Genomic DNA, 22,655 nt, shown 5'->3' with positions numbered 1-22,655 from the left:
TCGTATAACATTATGTTTAAGTTAAAAAAAAAGCTTTGCAGTCTGCGCCCCCTCCCCTTCTTTTTTGTCACATGTATGTGTCGCAGGGAGTGGGGTCTGGGGAGAGACATGGGTCTTCAGTATGAGGACAGATAAAAGACAACATTGCATTTTATGATGTCTGGATGCCCACCTGGAGGGAAAAGAGCTTAGGAACAAAATAAAAAAGACAAAAAAAAATCTAACTCAGCCCAGAAATAAGATATGGCTACAGTGAAGGAAGGATTTAAATGGGGAGGTTAGTTGTTATAGCCCCCAGTTGTATGTATTTTATCCTAAGGCACCATTTGGCTTAATAAAATGGAGATCTAAGGCTGCCTTTAACCTATCAGTTTCTTAAGACTTAATTATAAAGGTTATACTTTCAGAGGACAAAAGCATTATTCATTTGTCTGTTCATGTCTTCCAGGTTTATCTTGCAGATTATGGACTTTCCTACAGATATTGTCCCAATGGGAACCACAAACAGTATCAGGAAAATCCTAGAAAGGGCCATAATGGGACAGTAGAGTTTACCAGCTTAGATGCCCACAAGGGAGTAGGTAAGTTTCTTTTTTATTATTTTATTTCAGTAGTGTGATTACAGAATGAGTAATCAGGCTGCATAGTCCATTTCAAGAAGGGTGAGATTTTGAGCATTGGTGATATTGTATCAGAAGGTGTGAGCTACTGTTATTGCAGTGAATATCACTTCTGACAGTGGAAAGAGCTAGAGATGGTGATAACTATTGCTTATGTAAGTGAGAAAGGGCTCAAGATGTATATACTGAGCAAAACTTTATGTGCAATTTGGCTAGAAATTCTTTGGTTTGTACTGGTAAGCATATAGGGCAGGACCTTTACCTTTTCTATGTTGTCAGGAATTTTGTAGGCATGTTAAAAAGAACTTCCCATTTTTTTGCAGTTTCTTTGTCAGAATGTTTGAAGATACATGTCTCAATGAGAGGTGGGGAAAACATCCAGGCTTTTTTCAAAACTGTAAAGCGTTAACTTTTCAAAATCTCTTCCAGTCGTCTTTCATATATCTTACTTATTTAAACTCACTTTGATGGTATCGGAAACACATTTGCAGGTAAATTACATACATAGTCCTTTTATTGGATATTGATTGTACTGCCTTGCATTCCAAGGCAGACTTAATTCAACAATTCCCTAATTAGTTAAAGTCATAACCTATGTCTTGTATTCATTTACCATTAATTAAACCTTAGCTGTTTATTACACTGCAGTCCAAATTCAATAGCAGACCCATAGAGCCATGGAAAAGGGAGTGGGAGGTCAATATTGAAAATATATGGCACCAAGTTCCACTGATGACTGCCTTGTTCACAATCAATGTGGTCAATGCAACACAACTTTCTTAGTTGCTATGTCAGCAAGACAAAAAGTCAATTCGAATGTTATGCTAGTGGAAAAAAAATGGCAATTATTGAAAAACTTTGGCTTGCAAAAAAAATTGTCTTTATAAAATTTTATTTTATTTTTTAAAAATATTTTCAAATATACTAACCCAATTGAAGTGGTATTTTGTTACCCTTTTGGAAAGGACTACAATGTCACTAATTACAATTAGAAACTTGCACTTGTTAATAGCTGCTGAACTGTTACCTTAAACTAATACTTTCTAACGAGTTTTAGTTGGCACAAACAACTGTGTATTATTGCCTTTTCTATTAAAAGGACCATTGACCATGTAATGTAGAGGGTCTTGATAATTTGCCAGAGCTATTAAAACTCATGGTAGTTTAAGGTAGGCCAATGGAAAAATGAAATAAGATTGTCAGCTATATTTTCTTCCACCAAAGAAGTGTTTTCAGGGTAAATTTTTTTTCTTTTTCTTCCATTTCTTTCTTTGTTTTTTCCTCCTACACACTGGTTATCCCTATCTTGTCTAGGCTGGAATTACACAGTCTACTCATGGGACTGAACATCCCTGTTCCCCAGTCCCAAAACCTGGTGGTCCCTCTTCCCCTTAAGAGCTCTATATAGTAGTGCTAGATTTAGGAAGAACGCTCACTTCAGCTCAGAAATATTGAACTCAACCACCAACTTGTTCAGCAGGGATTACAGGTATGTGTCACCACACCAAACACATCCCAGGGTAAACTTTCAAAGTTGAATGAGGACCTATGAGTTTAAAATAAATGATGCTACTATTTATTCAGCTATGATTAAATTTGAAAAGTAATAATTATTTTTATATTTACCTCTATATGCCACTTTTCAGGTGACTAGTAAATGTATTTTAGTTTAGATTTGACATACCTAATGAAAACCACTTAAAAAACTAAGTTTTCATCCAACTCAGTCATATTTTAAAATGTTTACTAATAGTTTTTTAGGTTAAAACTTTTTTCTGCCTAAATTAGTTGTAGATTGTATTTATTTTTATCTTTGCCAGATTATTGGCAGAGTGAGGTTCTTGGGGGAAATTTAAGATGTTTTTCTGACATCACTGTAACTGGAAATTTTGCATTTCCTGAGCTGGCATTATTTTGGTATATATAATTGAACTACACATGATTGGTCCAGCTATTTCACACATCTTAACAGAAACAACTTCTACCCTGAGTTTACTCTAACTTTTGATCTATTTCTTCTTAATCACTCTCCTTCTTCCAGTAAAAATCCTTAAAACTCTAATATGCCATTGAACTTTCTGGCACCCTATAATAATCTAATTTGTACTGAAATCAAGGTGCCACCCTACCCCAATGGCTTGGTACTTTCAAGGTAGCAAATGTAATAACTTTACATTTTTTTCCTACACCTTCCACCTTTGCACACTGAGGCAAGTTTTCTGTTTGTTACAGCTATGACTCTGGTACTATTGTCTATTGAATAGAACTATGTTTTACCATACCAGTTCTAATTATTTCATTCTTTTCCTCTAATGCATGGAATTATGACATAAACAGGCTGTCTTTTTATCAGAAACAGGTAGTGGGGTTTTTTCCTACTGTCCACTAAATTTGGGGGTGGTCAGTGTTTTTTTCTTGGAAATAGTTACATTTTGACTAGTGGATTTTTGCATGTAGATTCTTGATTTGCCAAGAACGAAACCAAGATCACTATTCATTTAGATAACTGATCACATTCCTAATTTATTTCCTTCTATTTTAGGCTTAATTCATGGGTGTGACTTGCTTTAAGCAAATGCAATATATAAAAAAGTCAGTATTTATTGAAAAGATAGATTAATCAAAAGATAGTTTGCAAAAGGATTCACATAGGATTCTAAATAGAACACTTTACTAGTTAATTTAAAATAGGATTTGATTTTTACAAAAAATTTTGGAATCCATATGTTGCATAACACTGTAGGTGTAATATGCTTTCTTTCTCCTTTTTCCATTTATACTTTTTGTGCACGGTTCCCATAAAACTGACTTCTGCTCATACAGGCACACTGGAGAAAATATGGAAGGATTCAGAAGATATCGTCAAGTAAACAACTGTTTCTGAATTTATGTCATCGTCCAGTTCTTTTTTGTATTATGAGATTAATTCTTTGGGCATTTTATAGCATAGCCCAATCCATAATCTTCTCCCAGGAACAAACAGCATAGGGAAATACAAACAAATACACAAGGAAAGCCATGTAACAGTCCCTAGGGATAAATTGTTCTTCCAAAAAAAGGTCTCTGCAGGCTCTCATGCCATTCCTCCTCTCAATATGCTCTATTCTACAACCAAAATATCAACGCTAGTTAGGGAACACTAGGCCATTGGTCCAAGTTTTCACTGATTTTATACACTCCCTACAGCTAGCTTCTAATAGAAAAGGCTTCCACACCCTATTTAGAAATACTAAAAGGAGTTTTTGCCTTTGCACTCTAATAACTTAGTTGCCCTACCTCCTTGATTTTACTGCAAACAGTGAGATTCAGTCAAGTCAGAAATTCAATGAAGTTATTTTCTGTATCATGTGGTTGGTAGATACCAGCCACCAGTTTTTTTCATCTCATCTGGGTCAGTTAGATGACAGAATAGATAGAACACATTTGAACACTGCTTCATATATTTACCAGACATGTGGCCTTGGGAAAGTCACTTAAATCCTCATAATCTGTAAAAAAAAGGAGTAATAATCAAACTTATCTTACAGGGTTATTTCAAGGATCAAGTGAAATATGCAAAGCACTATTTAAATGTTAGCCACTATTATTAGTTCTTAAGCAATTGTTACTGCAAAAAATAGACTCAGCCATAGAAAATGACAAAGAAAAAACAACATTTTTGATCTACATACACTAAATTAAATGAATGGAATTCATTATGCAATAATGAATTTTTTTTAAAACAAAAAATTTTTTGGCTGAGATTTCTTTGACTTATCTTGTAATTGTATCTGAAGGTCAAGCAAATGAGTTCCATAAACTCCTATGTCTAAGAATTGAATAATAACAGTAGTGTGGTGTCATGAATAAAGTAGTGGAGTAAGACAGATCTAAATCCTTCTTTGGACAGGTAGCTTAGTTACCCTGGGAAAGTCTTGAAGAATCTGTGTACCTCAAGCAGCTTTCTAGGCTGTACCTATTATATCATAGATAGTTTATGATCTGCTCTGTTCCCTTTGTGAGGTGTCACAAAGTGAATTGGGTTCAAATCCCTTAATGTTCATTTATAAACGTTTAGTACAATAACTATCTAGCTTAATTTGAGGGTAGCACTCCCTGTTCTGCTTTGAATGCAAATAAATACCATAAACACTTAATACATAGAAACAAAGAAAATTGTCAGAATATTTGATATGTACCCAAATGTAAAATTTGAGAGTTGTTGACATTGCCATGTTTGGTTAGACCCAGTGAAATATTCTAATTTCAATTTAGAATTGACTTATGAGTTGACCATTTATGGTGATCTGACTAGAATATCTAGTTTTTTGCTACTATTCGTAATGGTGATCTGGGAAGTGAAGCTCTAAACCTCATATTTGTTTGGAATAATTGGGTTTTTATAATGAAGTAGCTTGTAAGAGGTGATTTTTGCCAATCAGTTTTTCCATCTCAGTATCTTATAGTTGAGTTAAAAAAAAAAAGACTTCTTGGCTATTAGCTTGTTCTATTATTGCTGACAAAAATAAAAAGATGATATTACTGAAGCAAATCTTACATATATATTTAATTGTGGATTATTCCAAACTCAATTCTTTCATGTGACTAAAATGCTTCGTTTATTGTAAAATTAGAAGAAAACACATTGGACTGACTTTTTTTGTTGTTGATTTTTTATTCTTTATGAAACCCAAGATGTATAACCCACACAACACTTCAGGCTTGTTGCTTGATAATTAAAGAGAATTATATCTGCGTCAAATGCACCTTTTTAAAATTTGTTACATTGTTAGTAGTGTTAAAAAGTAATATTTAGATCAATACATAGTATGGATTTTTGTAGATTTTCTACTCACTGAGGCATGCAGTCAATACCTAATTTCTCTGGAGATATACTGCACTTAACATATTGAGCTTCTCTAAATACTCCAGACCTGTGCATTGAGTATGTAAGAACCATTTTAATTTGCCATCATTGATGACCATAAGAAGAGTATAAGCTATCCAAATTACATTCTTCTTAAAATACGTTGAGGTATCCAGGGAATTCCAAGGTAATTTTCCTTTTCACAGTAGAGAGATATTACAGTACTGTATTATTATTGTTTTTAGCCACTTCCTACATATGCAGGAAATCTAAGCTTTAAAAGTGTTATTTTTTGCATGGCTTCCCTTCACTCATAATCAAGCCCTCAGATTTACAAAATGTTTGTGAAGTAAAGTGAAAATATATTTACATCTTTCAAAACCTGGGAAAATGACATGGTTTATGCTCTCTACTAGTTTTATTTAATGGCAAATGACAAAAAAATTAAACCCTTTCTTAATGAGTTACCACATTCAAACAGTGACTAGTCTAATAGCAGAGAAGGAGGCGATCATGTCTCCATGTAGATAAAATTGGCTGTTTTCCATAGTCTGTATGTCAGCTCTAATAAAAAAAAAATATGGTGCCATACATCATCCAAGAAGCAGCATTTGTTGTGGACACAATTCTTTACTTTTCCCTTGCCTTCCCTTCTCCCTCTTCTCAGGTTTGGCATTTGGGGTTGACTTTTCAGTATTGGCATAAATTAAGTTCTAACTGCATTTCTTTGTATTCCTAACAGAACTTTTTAATTGGGTGATAGTCATTCTATCAGCTAAAACACTTTTATGAAGCAAACTAAATCCCCTTAGCTAGTTAATGCATATAGTGACTTTTATTTCTGTGATCTATACTATTATGAATATTATCAATAGTAATACCTGATATTTGCACAGCACTTCATTCACAAGACAATTGACCTGAATTTTCCTTTGATCCTCACAAAAATCTTGAGCAGTTAAGTGCATTATTATTTCCCTTCTATAGTGGACGAAATAGACTTGGAGGTAGCACTGAACCTGGAGTTAGGAAGACCTGAATTCAAATCTGGCCTCAACTGTATGATTCTAGGGAAATATTCTATCTCAGTTTCCTCATCTGTAGTGTGAAGATAATACAATTGTCCAACTCTTGAGATTTGGGGGAGGATAAAATGAAATATTTTTAAAGTGCTTTGCAAGGCTTAAAGCACTGTATATAAACACTTTAGATAATAATAAGCAAGGAAGTCAGGGGGCTAAGGAAAATTGAGCTCAATTCCTGAGTCTACATTCACTGTTCTCTCTGCCACATTATGCTGATTTTATTTATAGAGGGGGTAGGCAATTTGGCCAGAATGTGTCTAAGGCATGACTTGAACTCAGGTCTTCCTGGCTCAGACTAGCTCAGTAATACTCCTTCAGATTCTGAAAGCAAGAGCAAGTGTAGCATGGCAGTTCTGTGTAAGTGAAGGACTCTCCAGAGATCTTCCTATTGATGAAATCACAGGTCTGGGCCCCAGAAGTATCCAGCTCTTTAGCTTTCCAGACAACTAAATGAACCCTAATTTTCATTTGTTGACAAGGTAGAAAAACAGGAGACCCTCATTCTGCTGATTTTCCAAATGTTCATCATCAGCCTCTTGGGGAAGGATTTCCTTGCCTTGGTTATCTTACTGTCCTTTTCCTTCATAGAGTAGTCATTGAGCAAGAGAGGGAACAAAGAATCACCTTCGCACCTTTGTGCTAGCCACTCTGCAAAGCACTCTGCAGGTCTGGAGCTATTATGACTCCAATTTTACAGTTGAAAACTGAGGCAGAGAGAGGTTAAGTGACTTGCCTAGGGTTACACAACTAAATTTGAACTCATGTTCAAATGAACTTAGGTTCAGTGCCCCCTTGCCCACCACTCTATTCTCTTTATCACTTTGCTGCCTAAAAATAGATGTTTTCTAATTTATATTAAATCATCAAATGATTTTTCAGTCCTTATATTATTAGCAACAAAACAGGAGAGGGGCAAATAACAGGCATATCCTCTAATCAGTACTCTCACTTGCCCTTCTCCTTTACATTTCAGTTAAGCTCTATCCAGTATGGATGGAGATTCTTTATCCTGACCTTGACCCTAGGCAGTTAATTTCCCTGAACTGGCCACATGTTTTGTGAAATTGGAACTAGCATCTGATACTCATGTAATAGCATAATAGTAGTTTTACTACATGGATTTAAGTACAGACAACAGTAATTTCAAGTAGGACTTGGATGACACAGCCTCTGCAATCCCATCCAATGCTGAGATTCTCTGAAAGTAACTCTCCAATGAAAGAAACTGTGTGGCACAGGAAGGTTTTTTAGTGGTGATCCTGATTGGATTTTAGACACTGGCCCACATCTTTTGCCTAGTACCCATTTATCTTTGGACTGACAGGATCTCACAGGATCATAGATCTAAGGCTAAAAAGGAAGCCCTGTTATATGCTGCTTAGGAGAATGAGACCTCTGGAGTATAAAGCAACATAGCCAAACTAAAATTTTCTGAGGTAGAATTGGAGCCAAGGTCTTTTTCTGAATTTATAGGTAGTATTCTTTCTACTGGACTTCCATCTTTATATGCTTGAATGGAAGTACCAGTTTTTAAAAGGCATAAGCCTATGTGTCTTTGGTTTTGTGTATACAAGTGTCATTTTCCCTCCAAAATAAATTGGTATGGCATGAAAAATAGTAATAAAATATCCTCCTGTAAACCTAGAGCACAATCTATAGACATCCACAATTTCCATAAGAAGAATAATTGTATATATAGGGTAAAATGTACAACTGCTACAAAATCCTAAAATTGCATTCTGGAGAAGTAGAATTAACACCCTTACCCTTCTGTTTATGTTTTTGAATTATGTTTATGTTTATGAATTACATAATTATATTTTCAGAAAATGTTTGTCAATTGTGCAGATATTTTAGAGTTAGACTCAGAACTTTGGGAGCCTCACAAGTTTGAAAAAGTTATATGTTTCATATTTAATAGGATAAATATAAATTATATACCCAGATTTAAAGGGAATTTATTCTTTTAGAGGGATATTCTCTCCTGTTTCAAGAGAATCTATAGGTAAGTTGGCCTTTATGTTAAAAATTTACCACATTTCTCTGAGAGAATATCACAGATTCCAGTTTGGATCTTCTGACATTTCTCACTAAACTATTGAATGAGTACAAGTAATTAAATTAATTTATCAACCCAACTTGAAAATTTGGTGCATTTTATGGCAAAGCATTTGTATTAAGAGCTTATTCTCCTATTGGACTATAAGACTATTGAACTCGGGGATTGTGTATTATTGAATCCTTATATCTCTCTATGCCTATCACAGAAATCCATACATGGATTTCTTAATGGTGCTTAATAAATGTAGAAGGATGATACTGAAATTTGCAGTGTGAGCCAGGGGGCATTAAAGGGTAAGAGGTGGCACAAACTCACAAAGTGTAAAAAATTATGTGAAAGAGAAATGTATAACTTATTTGTTTCTTTGAAAATAGTTCTCTAAAAAGCAACAGAATAATTTACAAACTCTTCAAGAGAAATATAATTTAAAAAATTAAACTTTAAAATGTTTCAGCTGTGATTATTCTTTTTTAACTTAATTGTATATAATTGTTAATGTTGAGTCAGAAGTAAGAAATTTTTTGTTTTTATCGGTGATTAACCCATTTAACTTTTGTGAATGATATTCTTGCCAGCAAAATCTTTACTGCAGAGTAATGCCTTTCTAAGATATTTTTGAACTCTTAACAGTTCTTTAAAAAAATAAAGAGGAGAAGAAATAATCATTGTTAGAATGTCTATCTAAACTTCACAAAAAAATGTAACTTTTAAGTTTATGCCCTTATCTGTACATAGCAACTGCATTCTAATTCATTAATTCCCTCTTCAGTGGTAATTGTAGGAGACTATCAGGTAGTCTCCCCCTCCCCCCCGAAGAAACAGGGGCCTCAATAACAAAACACTTACCTACATTCCTGTAGCTCTGAAATTAATGTTGGGATATGGGTGCAGGAGATCAGAAAATGGAGAAAAGATTGAAAATGTGAATGAGAATGTATTTTAATTAGGTAAGGCAAAACTATAATGGTAAAATAAAAAGTTAACTCTCTAAGGGCTATTTCAGATGAAGACCAGTTATGGAAGATTGGTTTCAGAAATCTAAATGACTTGTGATTACTTATAGTTTCATATCAATTACATTCTCAGTAAGGGGAAGAATAGGGGAAAGGGAATGTCCACTCTGTTTTCATTTTGACTTCTTCTGCAAGGGTCCACTTGCATATAGCCTGTGTCATCCAAACAGGTGAAGGATGATCATTTTGTAAAAATTGGAAGATCTGAAATCAAAAGCACTAGTTTATATGGTGGTAATCTGGAATGGCCATAATGGAAAAAAAGGCTTTGTAAAAACATCTGTATGAATGGAACCATTCCACTATTAATGGGAGATTTATTACCAAAGAAATAGCTACAGAACAGCAAGTGGTAGAGATTGTGTTTTTATTTTAATATGAGAGCCAACTCTTGCATTAGGACATTGTTGAATCTGGTGCAGAAAATAAATGACACCCAAGGGATCATGTAGCATTCTGCTAGATTGAAGGGCCTTTCTTTAATAATCCAATACTCTAATAGCAGTTAAGATAGAATATGTGTAAGAGCTAATCTTGTCTTTTGCTTTTATAATAACTTATGTATGGTAACAAGAAACAGTTATGATGTGTTGGCACCATTGCTCTTACTAGATGACTTTTTAAATTAAAAAATAAGTTTACTAAGTGACTTTTCAGAATTTATTTAATGAAACCCCATAAAATATGATACCTGTTTACAGCAAGTTTAATTCATTGTATTATATATGACTCTCTGAGCTTATATATTTCTGCTCGGATTCATTCTTGTAGAAATATATAGTCTTAAATACTAGTCTATTGTTCAAGCCAACTTTGGAATAATTAGAAAAATAGTTGATACTCTTAAGGATTTGTTCATCTATTAATATGAGGACTTGTCAATCAAATTCTAAATAATACTGTCACTAGTTTTGTCTCATTTCTCTAGATTTTGTCATCCCCATTCAGGAGAGCAAAGTACTCTTGAAGTGATGTATATCATTTTGCTAAATCCACTCTGCCTGTGTCTAATAAGCCTTTTAATTATAAGGTACTTACAGTAGCCTGGAAATATTCATTTCTTCTCTTAATAGTGGTATTTTTTTGTTTGTTTTTAGGAAAAGCTAACTCAATTTCAAAACTCCAAATGTTGTAGCTGGACTTTCTCACTTAGATCAAGAAATTCTTGGTGGTCCTTACTCCCTCTCCCACCCTTCACAATACCCCAGTGGTATGTCAGCATGCCCCTTACCTAGAAACAAACCTTACAAGACTTCAGAGCATCCTGTCCCCTGTCATACCTCCATTGCAGCTTAGGCCCAGGCGAGTATTTGGAAAAAAAGGTTCAGAGGAACCCAGAGTTCTCAGCTGACACTAGATGGCAGTTTTGCCATTCCTTCTCTAGCTTGCACGACTGCTTGTAGCAGCAAAGGAAAGGCCATCAATGTTTAGTCTGCACTCAGAGGGTCTCTGCATGACCAATGCAGACCCCATGGACTTCCTGGAACATGTGTTAGTAATTTAGTTGCAGACATTTATTTCTTTGTTTTACTGCTTGGCTCTTTTGAGAAAGTGTTGGTGCCGGGTTATGGGCTGTCTGGATCATGTCAGAGGCCATGGGGATCAAGTTCATGTGACAGGCCAGACTAAGGAAGGATGAAGTTGGAGGAGGTGAGGAAACTGACCCTTACTTTCAACAGCAACAAGTCACTGCCTGTCTGTGGACCCGGGCCAAAAGCCTGGGTGTTTTAGTTCTGCTCCAGCTGAACAAACAAAATACTTTTGCCCATTTGGCTTTTTCATATTTCATCCACAGTAGTTCAGTCAAAGCCCTTTCTATTTCTCAAGGAGAAGTCCTTACCCATCATCGTTTTTTCTCTCTTGATGCTTACTTCTTTAGCCCCATCTAGACGAGGCGACCTTGAAATCCTCGGCTACTGCATGCTGCAATGGCTTTGTGGGAAACTGCCCTGGGAACAGAACCTGAGAGACCCCGTGGCCGTCCAGACTGCTAAAACAAAGTACACAGTTTTAAGTATTCCATCATTTACAAAAGCAGGTCTGAAAGGAAACATCAAAGAGATCTGACATCCTGGAGAAGATCGCCTTTCACCCTACATGAAAGCTAAAGCAAATTTCTTTAATTAAAAAAATATTGTAGGAAGCACTGGGAAGATGTAAACTCTGAGAAGCCACCCATAAATATACATGTAGATGAGCTCTATAGTAAGACTATTTGTTCCCTTTTCAGAGACTTCCAAAGCTAAGGTACTAGATGGTGTTATTTTCAAGACACAACATCTTCATATTATTATATACACAATTAAATGAGCATTGAGAATCGGGTAGGAGTGACATTAACTATGCCACGCACCAGTGTTAACCCAGGGACAGAGTGAACCATTCATTTATTGTTTTTCAGCTCAGAATGTCTGTCCTGTTCCTGGGGCTTAAGGGGAATGCGTTCCCTTTTATAGAAAAACCTTTTGTTTAAAGTTGCATGTAGGCAGCATTATTAGAATTCCGAATCCAACTTTTTATCAGCCAGAATCTGTGTTAGAATGAGAATTAGGTCAGAATAAGAACCCAGCACATTTCCGCTCTTCCATTCTCTCACTGCTCGGGCTTGAGAAAGTCAATTGCATGCTGTACAAAGTAACCAGTTTTTCATTATAGACCAAGATAGGCGCGGCAGTAGTTATCCATAGATGTAATATCACAATTGGAAAAGGCAGTAAAGTTTTAAGTAGGGCAAGTCACAACAGAAGTGCACAATAGGGATAACTGATCCACAGAAATCAATCTGCAAATTGTGTGGCATCAGCTCTCAGCGCAGAGAAAGGTTAGCCTGCAGACTCGGGATGATACCAACTACATTTGTAAATGTTGACATATGTTATATTTAATATTTCTTCTTTGGAAGTTTGGATTGCCATAGCCTCTTTGTCCCTCCCCTCCCCAAACTAACACACAGCTACCATTCAGTGTTCCATCAATCATGCATGCTCTTCAGTGATCCATGTGTCCAAATTAACCCTTGGACACCTGGCATTCTTCAGAATGTGAGCCACAGAAGTACTCTGAAGACAGATGTTTACATGCGATGCTGTGGGCCAGTTAGAATCAGGAAATGCAAGGTGTTGCAACTTATTTTGCTGAATGAGAAAAAAAAATAACTTGGGTTCATACAGTATTGTTAAAATAATTGAAATTATAGAGATATGGTTTATTTTAATAAGATACTACCAAATAGTGTTATTTTTTTTTCATTAGTCTGTTAATCAGATCAGTATGAAATAGTGCAGGCTCTCACAGCCCCTAACCACCATTTCATAGATCTTTGGCTAATATGTAGTATTTTCTGTTATCCTACATGACAATAGGAGCCTACCATATATGTAATATGTGTGTATACACACACATCTATACACAATCTGTCCCAGTTATGTTTACTGTGGGGAGATATAACGCTGAATATCCTCATTTTGGTGTGTTTGTAAACTCTTCCTTTATGCCGCTTATTTTCCTAGGCCACGGTGACATTACAAATTGAAATGAGCACACGATGTGTTTGTTGTCGTGGTTTTGCATATGTCTGGGTTTGTGCCGTGAAGTGCGTACCACAAGAATGTTAAGTTGCATTTTTAGTATTTGTAGTGCACACAGCTGAGTATAATAGAAGCAACTGTTTATGTCCAGCCTAATGCATGAGATACATATGGGAACCTAGATGGGGGAAGGAAGCATTGGTTTTTTTTAGACTTTTGTATGTCAACTATTTATTATGGTTTAATCAAAACCACTTCTTATTGAGGAGACAAATTATTGATGCAATTTGAAAGTTTTAAATGGAACTAAGGTGATTTAAAAATGATTTCTAAGATGCCCTAAAAAATTCCTCTCCTCATTTTAAATGAGCTTAAAAGAGACAGCGTATAAAAGATATTTTGCAAATCTTAAAGTACTTTATAAATGAGCTATCGTTATTATTTTAAAAGGACAAAACAGTGACATTTAATTCAATTTCCCTTAAAATGTTTCTGTGGAGAATAATTATGACAGATTTCTTCCCCAAAGTTCATTTAGACATCTCACTTAGATGGACTTATTATGATCAGAGCATTCTGCTTCCCTTTCCATAGTGTCCAGTCTCTGGTTAAAATTTAGGGCTGGTCAGGAAGAATTCTGGCCTTTTCTTCCCCTGCTTCCCGCCACCCCCTCTTCTGGGCTGGTATGATGGGAGGAAAGTTGCCAATAGTTAGCTATCTCAGAGATCTCTTCCCCAAAGAAACTGGTTTTATTGTTGGCTAATTTTTCAAATGAATCACCTGCTATAAAACAAATTAAATGTGTCCAATGCTCTGTTTTAGTCTTCTAGATGAGCTTCCCAATTCAGTGATGAAGTGGAATCCTTCTGGAAACAGCTGCTGTAAGTCTGATTATCGCCTCTCTTGTCATTTTACAGCCCACCCCCTTTACCCATCTCCCTCGGTACTTCACTATCCTTCCTCTCCACAACCCCCACTCTACCCACCACCACCCACCAAAAAAAGAAAAAAGGAAATAACATGTAGACAGGTTAGGTTGATGTCTAGAAGGAGGAAAACAAAGATTTTGATTATTTAGTCTATATTTGTCTAAAAATATGAGCTTACCACAGAAAAATAAGCCATTTCTCGTAGTGGTAGAATTACTCTACTAATTAGATATTTTAGGGGGTTCGTATTTTGAGAATCCTTTAAGGACTTAACAACTAAGTGTACCTCATTTCAGGTGTACATGTTAATGCAGTTTTTTTTTTCCTTGATCATTTATAATTTAAAGAAATACATTAATGGACAACTGAAGCAAAAAGTTATAGAAACTGTTATTTTAGGAAAAGATGACTGTGTTACTATGCATGTATGATGGCAGTGGTGCTTAATGAAGGACTGAACATAACAGAGAAGTACTTAACTTTTGCAAAGAACAGGTAGTAGAAACTTCTAGACTGGCCAGACATATGAGCCTTGTGTATAGAAATGTATTAAGCTGTTTTCTCTCTGTAGCTGTTTAGAAAAATGCCATGATTCTTTCATTGACAGCATTATTGGTATCACCCAAGCTCTTGTCATTTGTGTTTGCATCCATGATCTGCCAGACCATGAGGTCTGGCTTAACTACTGAGTCAGACTGTCATGTAGAAGCCTAGGAAAGGTCCAGGACCCACGTGACTCATATTGTCAGGCTTGCTTTCATCACAGAAAATGATAAGCAGAGGGGATTCTTGCTCCCTCTGTTCCTGTGATGTTTAGGTCAGTAGTAACCCAGATGTGCAGTCAGAGAACTCTTCTTAAGGACCTGTGTGCTTGGCTTGCTGGCCTCTTCTAGTGTGTTCCCACCATGACTTCTATCCAAGAGTTGGAAAGGACCCTTAGCCAGGTCATTTAAGGGACTCACTTTAGCCTGGCAGAAAAAGAGCTGGCTTCGGAATTAGAAAACTTGAGAGTTTGAATTCCTCTATTCTTTTCTTCCTGTGTGACTTGGTACAAGTCATATAACCAACTGAACTACTCTGTGCTTCACATAATCCAGTGAAAAGGTAGGCCTATGTGACCAGTCTGAGATCTCTGATTTTTAAGTCTCCTGTCCTATAAGTGCTGGCATTTATATAATGCTTTACAGCTTGCAGAATGATTTACATGATTTCATCTCATTTAAGAGATAATAGGCGGCTCAGTGAACCTAGACTCATCTTCCTGAGTTCAAATCTGGCCTCAGACACTTTCTAGCTATGGGACCCTGGGAAAGTCACTTAATCCTATTTGTCTTCAATTTCCTCATCCATAAAATGAGTTGGAGTAGGAAATGGCAAACCTCTCCAGTATCTTTGCCAAGAAAACCCCAAATGGAGATCACAAAGAGGCAGACACAACTGGAAGTGACTGAACCATCTTATCTGATCCTCCTAACATCCTACGTGGTGGGTGTTGTTATTACTCTCATTTCACAGAGGAGGAAACTGAGATTGAGAGAGATTAAGTTGATTTGCCCAGGGTCTTTAAGTAAGTGTCAGGTCTTACTGATTCATTATACCACCTAAACTGCCTAGTAAGACCCTGAGAGATTAATAGTGGCCCACACCTAAGACATCTCCAAGTTTTGAACTAATTCTGTTTATAGTGGGAACTTGCCCTAGTCATATTCCAAACCTCAATAGCCTCTTCTAGTTAGTCATTTAATACCAATAAAGTTAACATTTCTTGTGTTTACATGGAGCCCAGTAGTGTGCTTAGTGCTGGGAATATAAATCCTAGTAGAAAGAAGGATTATCTCTATCCTTAAGGAGCTTACATTCTAATTGGGAAAATGGAATCAAATGGGAAGAGTATGCATGAGTTCTTATTTCCTTGGCTCTGAACTACACATAGCACCCTTCTCCTCCCCCTCCTCCTTTTTTTTTCTGGAGTCTGAGATAGGAATGAAAGGTTGCTTTTAAAAAGCAAACTAAAAAAATGCCAAACTTATTCTCTGGTTAAAATGCCATGAAAAAATCCAGCATGGCTCTATGTAATATTTGGTACAACTAGAGGAACATTTCTGATATGGCATATGAGGGCCTTAAGAGCAGATATTTGGTCCTAATTTCATCTTTATGTTCCAGCACCTTTTCTGTAATAAGCATTTAATAAAGGTTTGGATCAAATTTATATTCTTCTTTCTACCCTCTGCTCCCTCAAAAATAATTTTAAATGCAGTTTTGCTTTATTTTAATGGCCAGCCAAATTGTCCCATGCAAGGATTTATTTCAATTAAGCATGTAATTAAGCAAAAGGAGTGCTTACATGATGGTGAAGACAATATGCTCTTACTAGTAGAGGTACTACTAGAATAGAAATAATTTTGAACCATAGCAGGATTCCTGAAGGGAAGATTGGATATATCATTTTCCTTGTTGATACAAGTTTCTTTGCTGCTGTGAAAATTATGCAACTTTAGCATGCTATAGAGAAAAGTAACATGATATAACAGATGGGCAGCTGACTTCGAAGCCAGCAAGACCTGGGTTCAGATTCCATCTCTGACAAAGATGCCACTCTTGCAAAGTCCCTTACCCTCTACATGCCTCAGGCAACTCTCTCAGACACTAAACTGCAGAGTGGTATAGATTTGCTTTTGTAGAGTGAGTTTACTTACTGAAAGTTACTCATAGTAATGAAACCATAGATCTAATTAAAAAAAAAAAAACCCAGACAGACAGACACTGTATTCTTGAATTAGGGAGTAATTTACGTGAAGGAGACTGACTACTACAGACATGGAAATGGAAGCTTTGTTAGGTTTTTGAGTTTACAATGGAATAAAATGTACAGCATCTACTTTAATAATAGTTTTCATTTTTATAGTGCTTTAAAGTTTACAAAGCACTTTAGATAGATTATTTAAGCCCTGGCAGATGGGTGCTATTATGGTATTTCCAGTTGAAGGAAACAATATCATTTAGAAAGGTGAGGCTTCTTAAAATAATAGACAGTTATGATATTCAGGTATCATCCTCTACCTTTAAGGGAAGGTCATACACCAGTCATACTCCCTACATTCTAATTCTAAAACCTCTTTTATGATTCAAGATTTTCTTGTCACCCCCAAACTTAAACTGGTGTCACCTCATAGTGGCCTAAACTTCAGATTGTCAGTAACTCAAAGTTTGGGAATGAAGTTGAAGTGTTTTCCACCTATCTACCTTCTTCAGTGTTCCTCTTGCTCAAACCCCTATCCCATAGAAACAGCTGGTCCTTTGGGGTGATCCCAGGATCTCTCCTTCCCTCTCAGCTACTACCTCCTGAGATTTTCCATTCTTCTACCCTTCTTATCACAAAAGATCTGAATGTTAGTTGAGAGGCATTCATTAGGGGTTTACCATTTGCTAGGCATTGCGGTTCAAAGTGCTAAGCCAAGAACTGCACGTAATTTTTTGGCTTCAAGGAGTTCACATTCAAATAGGGGAGACAACTACAAACAATTCCATACATGTAAGATGTATACTGTGTATATAGAAGGTATCTTAGAGAGAAGTCAGCTAGCTCTAAAGGGGTGGAGGAAGATCCCTAACCCAAACTTTGGCTCCTACTTTGTCTTAATGCTGATTCTGTCTGTGGCCATCATACAGTGAAGCTGCAAAGGATTCTAAAAAAGGGAAGTAATGTGAAATAAGTCTGGTAAGGCCTGTTGTAAACAGGTGGTATAGGACTATGCAGGTTAGGCCAAGGAGTTCTTATTTTATTCAGTCGGCAGTGGGGAGCCATCCAAGATTTTTTGAGCAGAAGAGTGACATGAGCACAAATATCTGCAATTAATTCAGTTGAACAAAATAGCAAGAGGATTTTGTGTGCAGAGAACATTGATGATTATAGTAGGGAGGTACAAAATTAAGACAGACATCAAGGAGAAAGATAAGCAGCAAAGAGGCCCATTAGGAGGCTGTTGCAGTAGGACTAGTAATCATTAATGTGGAGCATTTTTAAGCTTGAAAAGTACATGCTTTACAGACACGATAATATTCAACCTTCACACCCATAATCAGAGAAGGAAAGTGAAGATCAGATGGAGTGACTTGTCCATGGCCATATGACTGGACATAGGTGGGGTTAGAAAGGCATATTTAGAGTGGGGGGAGCTTGGCCACATGAGAAATGAATGAGACAAAATGGTTAGTGTCCAAGCCTATTGGAATGGAGATAAGTAGGGCACGTAGTCACTGAAATGAGTAAGTCAAGAAGAGAAATGGTTTTGTATTGGTGTTTGGGAAAAGTGATTTCAATTTCACAGATGCTGAACTTGAGATATCGGTGCATTGTAATAACATTCAATTCATGAGCATTAATTTATCACCTGTTGTATGCTGGATTCTGTCCTTGGTGCTGGGGAGGTAAAGACTCAAGTGAGCCAGTCCCTGCCCTAATGGAGCTTATATTCAAATGGGGAGACAACATGTGCACATAAAAATATTTGTGAAGTAAATACAAGCAGATTAGCAGCTAAGGCAGGGGTCCCCAAACTTTTTACACAGGGGGGTCAGTTCACTGTCCCTCAGACTGTTGGAGGGCCGGACTATAAAATCCTAACCCTAATCCTAATCGGGCAGCAGTATACTCAGTGCGGAATCCCCTCCCCCAGACTGTTGCTCACCATGCTGATGTCTTCCATTGTGCAGCCACATAGTCCTTTGCACAGTGCCTCATTCTCATTCAGTTACTCTCAGAACAAGGCGTCGCACAAAGGATTATGTCACCAGAAGTAGTACTGTACTGCCGCCACATAGAGTGCTCCTCTCACTGACCACCAATGAAAGAGGTGCCCCCTTCTGGAAGTGCAATGAGGGCTGGATAAATGACCTCGGGGGCCGCATGTGGCCCGCGGGTCATAGTTTGGGGACCCCTGAGCTAAAGGAATTCTGAAAGGTCTTAAGTAGGAGCTGGAATTTGAGCTGGGTTTTGAAGGAAACGAAGGGTTTAAACAGGGAGAGGTGAAAAGGTGCATTTTTGGTACGTTCACCTTCTGTCTTAGAACTGACGCCGGTATTGGTTCCAAGGCAGAAGAGAGCTAAGGGCTAGGCAATGGGGGTTAAGTGTCCAGGGTCACACAGATAGGAAGTGTCTGAGGCCAAATATGAACCTGAACCACTGAAAGCTACCTCCCAGGCACTTTTGTATGCTTGGAAGTACAGAGTTTCTACTCACTTACATTAAGCACATGTTGAAATTGGAGTCTTAATTTCACCACTTTGGAGGCCAGGGAGGGGTGGGGTGTTTGGGAGGGGCACGTAGTATGGAGGGGAAGGGGGAGAGAGAATTCCTGATTAGAAAGCAGCTGGTTTTAATTAGGAAAGAAGCCAGTAACCAATTTTTAATTTTGTAAAAAAAAGGGGGGATAGGGTTTCTATTGAGCCAGTACAGTAAGGATAGAGAAGTGTCAAAAAGACACTGGCAGGATTGGCGGGGTATCCAAAGCCCTGGTGTCATCTTAGACTATGGGAGTAACTTAGAGATGGGAAGGAAGACAGAGGCTCTGCTCCTCCAGTTTCTGGGTTGGGTCAAGGCCTGTCCAGGACTTTGCAGAGAGAGAAGAATGTTAGGGACATTCCAAATGGGAACTCCCTCTATTTCTTCACAGACAAACCACTGTTATTCATGTGGCGTGGTTAGTTTCTGGTAGTACTGTTCATAAAATACAAGCAATCTCTGATTTATGTGCACCTGACTTATAGCCTCAGCACACATCTGGAGATAGTTGTAACTCCTCCTTCTCCTCCTCCTCTTCCTGCTGCTGCTTCCCGGGAATGCCTCCAACCCAGGGCTTGCTTTCAGCTTGACCTTGGGACAGGTTGTGGTGGAAGTTTACCCATGGCTTGATTAGAGGTCATGAGAAGAAAAAAGATGGCAGAAGAGGAAGGGAAACATTCCTTTACCACCCTCACCCTCTTCTCTTACTCTCTAATGGTCTTGTTAGTGGCCTCCCCTGCCTGTTCATCTCCAACATCGCCTTCCCCGAGGTCCTCTCTTTGTTCAACATTTATCAAAGAGCTAATAATACCTGCCATGTAGTGCAGTGGATAGAGTATGGACTTGGAATAAGAATGTCTCATCTTCATGAGTTCATATCTGATCTCAGGTATTTACTAGCTCTGTGCCCCTGGACAGATCACTATTTGCCTCAATGTCCTCATTTGTAAAATGAAATAGAGAAGGAAATGTCAAACCAATTCAGTATATTTGCCAAGAAAACACTGAGAGTTGGACACTAATGAAAAAACAATTGAACCTACCACCACCACCACTGGCTACAACTGGGATACAAAGACCCAAACAAACAAACAAAAAGCCTGCTCTCAAAGTTTTCATCATACTAGGGAGATATGACAAAGTAATTGAAGCAGAGAGAGAGCATAAAAAATGAAGGTGGGAGAAAACTTCATGAAGAGGGAACAGTCTGAACTGTGCCTAGAAGGAAATTAGGAAGGGAGGGGTGAGGAGGAAGTATATCCCAGGCCCTCAGGATCCCTCTCAGTGTAGGTGCTGTGGCAGGAAATGGAAAGTTGTTTATGGAGGAAAACTAATTTGATTAGAAAAGAAAGTGAATGAAGGGGAGTAATGAAAGTAATTCCAGAAAAGTAACTGGGAGCCTGATTGTAGAGGGCTTCAAATGCCTAGCTGAGGTTTTGTATTTCATCCTAGAAGCAATAGGAAGTCCCTGAAGTTTGAGTTGAAGTAACAAGGTATGGTGTCTTTTAGGGATCTCGGTTGTTGTAAGAGTTGTAGGGAGTTGTAAGGAGAATGGAGTAATCAGTATTAGGGAGACCATTTATGATACTGTTAAAACAGTTTGTGTGAGAGGTAAAGAGGACCTTGAACTAGGTAAGAGGGAGAACAGAGACTGAGTGGAGAAAGGGATACCAGGGCTGGAGATATTGTTGAGGTAGGATTAACAAAACTTGGCATCTGATTGCTGTGAAGATGATGGACAGGGATGCAAAAGTGCATTTTGGCAGGTAGAAGGGAGTTGGTTATGCAGTCAACAAAAAGAAGGAAGTTTGGAGGAAGAATGAGTTTTGAGAGAAATATAATAATTTCTGTTTTAACATGTTGAGTTTCAACTGTCCATGGGACACATCCAGGTATGGATATTCAGATGGCAGTTCTTTATCTCAAAATTTTATTCTTAATAGTGATAATGTCTGGGACAGATCAAATATCACTCTAAAAGACTGATATGTTCAGTTCTCTTTATAGAACAAGAGATCTTTCTCTCAGGTATGACTTCATTTTTTTTTCTTATAGTATCTAAGTAGAAGGAAGGGCAAAAAGACAGATGAGGGGAACATAGGCTAGAACCATTTTACTCTTCACTAGCTCTAAACTCAGAAAACCTCAAAAAGGTTCTATGCAAAATGAAATTCTGTTCCCTAGAGAGGAAGAGAAAAGGAGAAATCCTGCTTAGAAATAATAGAAGGGAGGCCAATATTAGAGATTGTAGAAGAAGAGGGATGATATGATGCACAAGCATGCTGGAACTGACCATAAAATTTATGTAGAAGAATGTATTTTGTAAAACATAGTTCTTGGACTATCATAGCTTCTTAACTTCTTGAATGTGTGTATATGTGTATGTCTGTCTGTCTTGGGGATATTATGCCAATTATTAGTCATTTCATTAGAATGAAAGATCCTTGAAGGCAAGAACACTTTTTACCTCTAAAGATTGTCATTGCACAGTTAAAATAGCTTAAAGATTTTTTGGTTGACAGGGTGAGATAAAATCATACCTTTGTAAACTGGTCATGGGGAAAAAAAAAAACCAGAACTCTTGCCCTATTGTCATACTTAAAAATTAGGCCAGAAATTTAAGTGGATGAGGGAGACAGGAGCAATAGCAGTCCCAAGGCTGGGTCAAACAACTTGATTTCTCAATAACCAAGTTCAAGGATGGTGCATTTTTTTTTTTGGCACTGTCTTCCAGCAACTAGCTGTTGCCCTGGTGGTGAGGGTGGTTCAGAAAGACCACGCTCTGCCATTAGCTATAGTTGCACAGTTCTTGATGCAACAGCACTGGAACCAAGGGCTCTAATTTAAGCCACAGGCTCACAGTGAGTAGCCCTGGGCTGTGTGCTTTAAAACAGTCACTGGCTGGGCTCTAATGGGGGAATTGGCATGCAGGAGCTCCCTGCTACCATTTCTGCCAGTGGGGATTGGGGGACAGTGCCAAGGACCCTGTTGTTTCCACACTGCCATCACCACTAACACCTCCGTGTGGTGGGAAATATGTAGGGTGGTGGGAAACTCCCTTCTGACAAACCCTTCAGCTTCCCAGAATCCCCCTGCCATGTCTAAGGAAGGAAGGAAGAGGCACCTTGTACATGTGGTTGTGTAATAAGTATTAAAAGAAAAACAATAACAAAATCCCTCACTTTAGGGGTCCATTAGAAATGGACTACACAAAAACCCACTGTCATGTCATGTTGATTTTTAAGAGTTCCTATGCCATGCACTTACTTAAAACATCTCATGCCCTAAA

General features: G+C 37.5%; 1 protein-coding gene across 3 annotated transcripts in view; it reads left to right on the top strand.

The window, feature by feature from the left end:
- The window catches only part of VRK2 (VRK serine/threonine kinase 2), a 98,988-nt gene that overhangs the window by 65,351 nt on the left and 10,982 nt on the right, over positions 1–22,655 (top strand). For all 3 annotated transcript variants that reach the window (XM_016428198.2, XM_056813988.1, XM_056813987.1), the window contains 3 exons: positions 449–581; positions 11,506–11,626; positions 13,976–14,034. In XM_016428198.2, coding sequence (XP_016283684.2) covers positions 449–581; positions 11,506–11,626; positions 13,976–14,034 — 313 coding nt within the window. The remainder of the gene's footprint in view (positions 1–448; positions 582–11,505; positions 11,627–13,975; positions 14,035–22,655) is intronic.

Source organism: Monodelphis domestica, chromosome 1 (assembly GCF_027887165.1).
Source record: "Monodelphis domestica isolate mMonDom1 chromosome 1, mMonDom1.pri, whole genome shotgun sequence".
Classification (NCBI taxonomy): domain Eukaryota; kingdom Metazoa; phylum Chordata; class Mammalia; order Didelphimorphia; family Didelphidae; genus Monodelphis; species Monodelphis domestica.
Note: the sequence above shows the minus strand (reverse complement) of the source record. Positions and strands in the feature narration are given on the sequence as shown.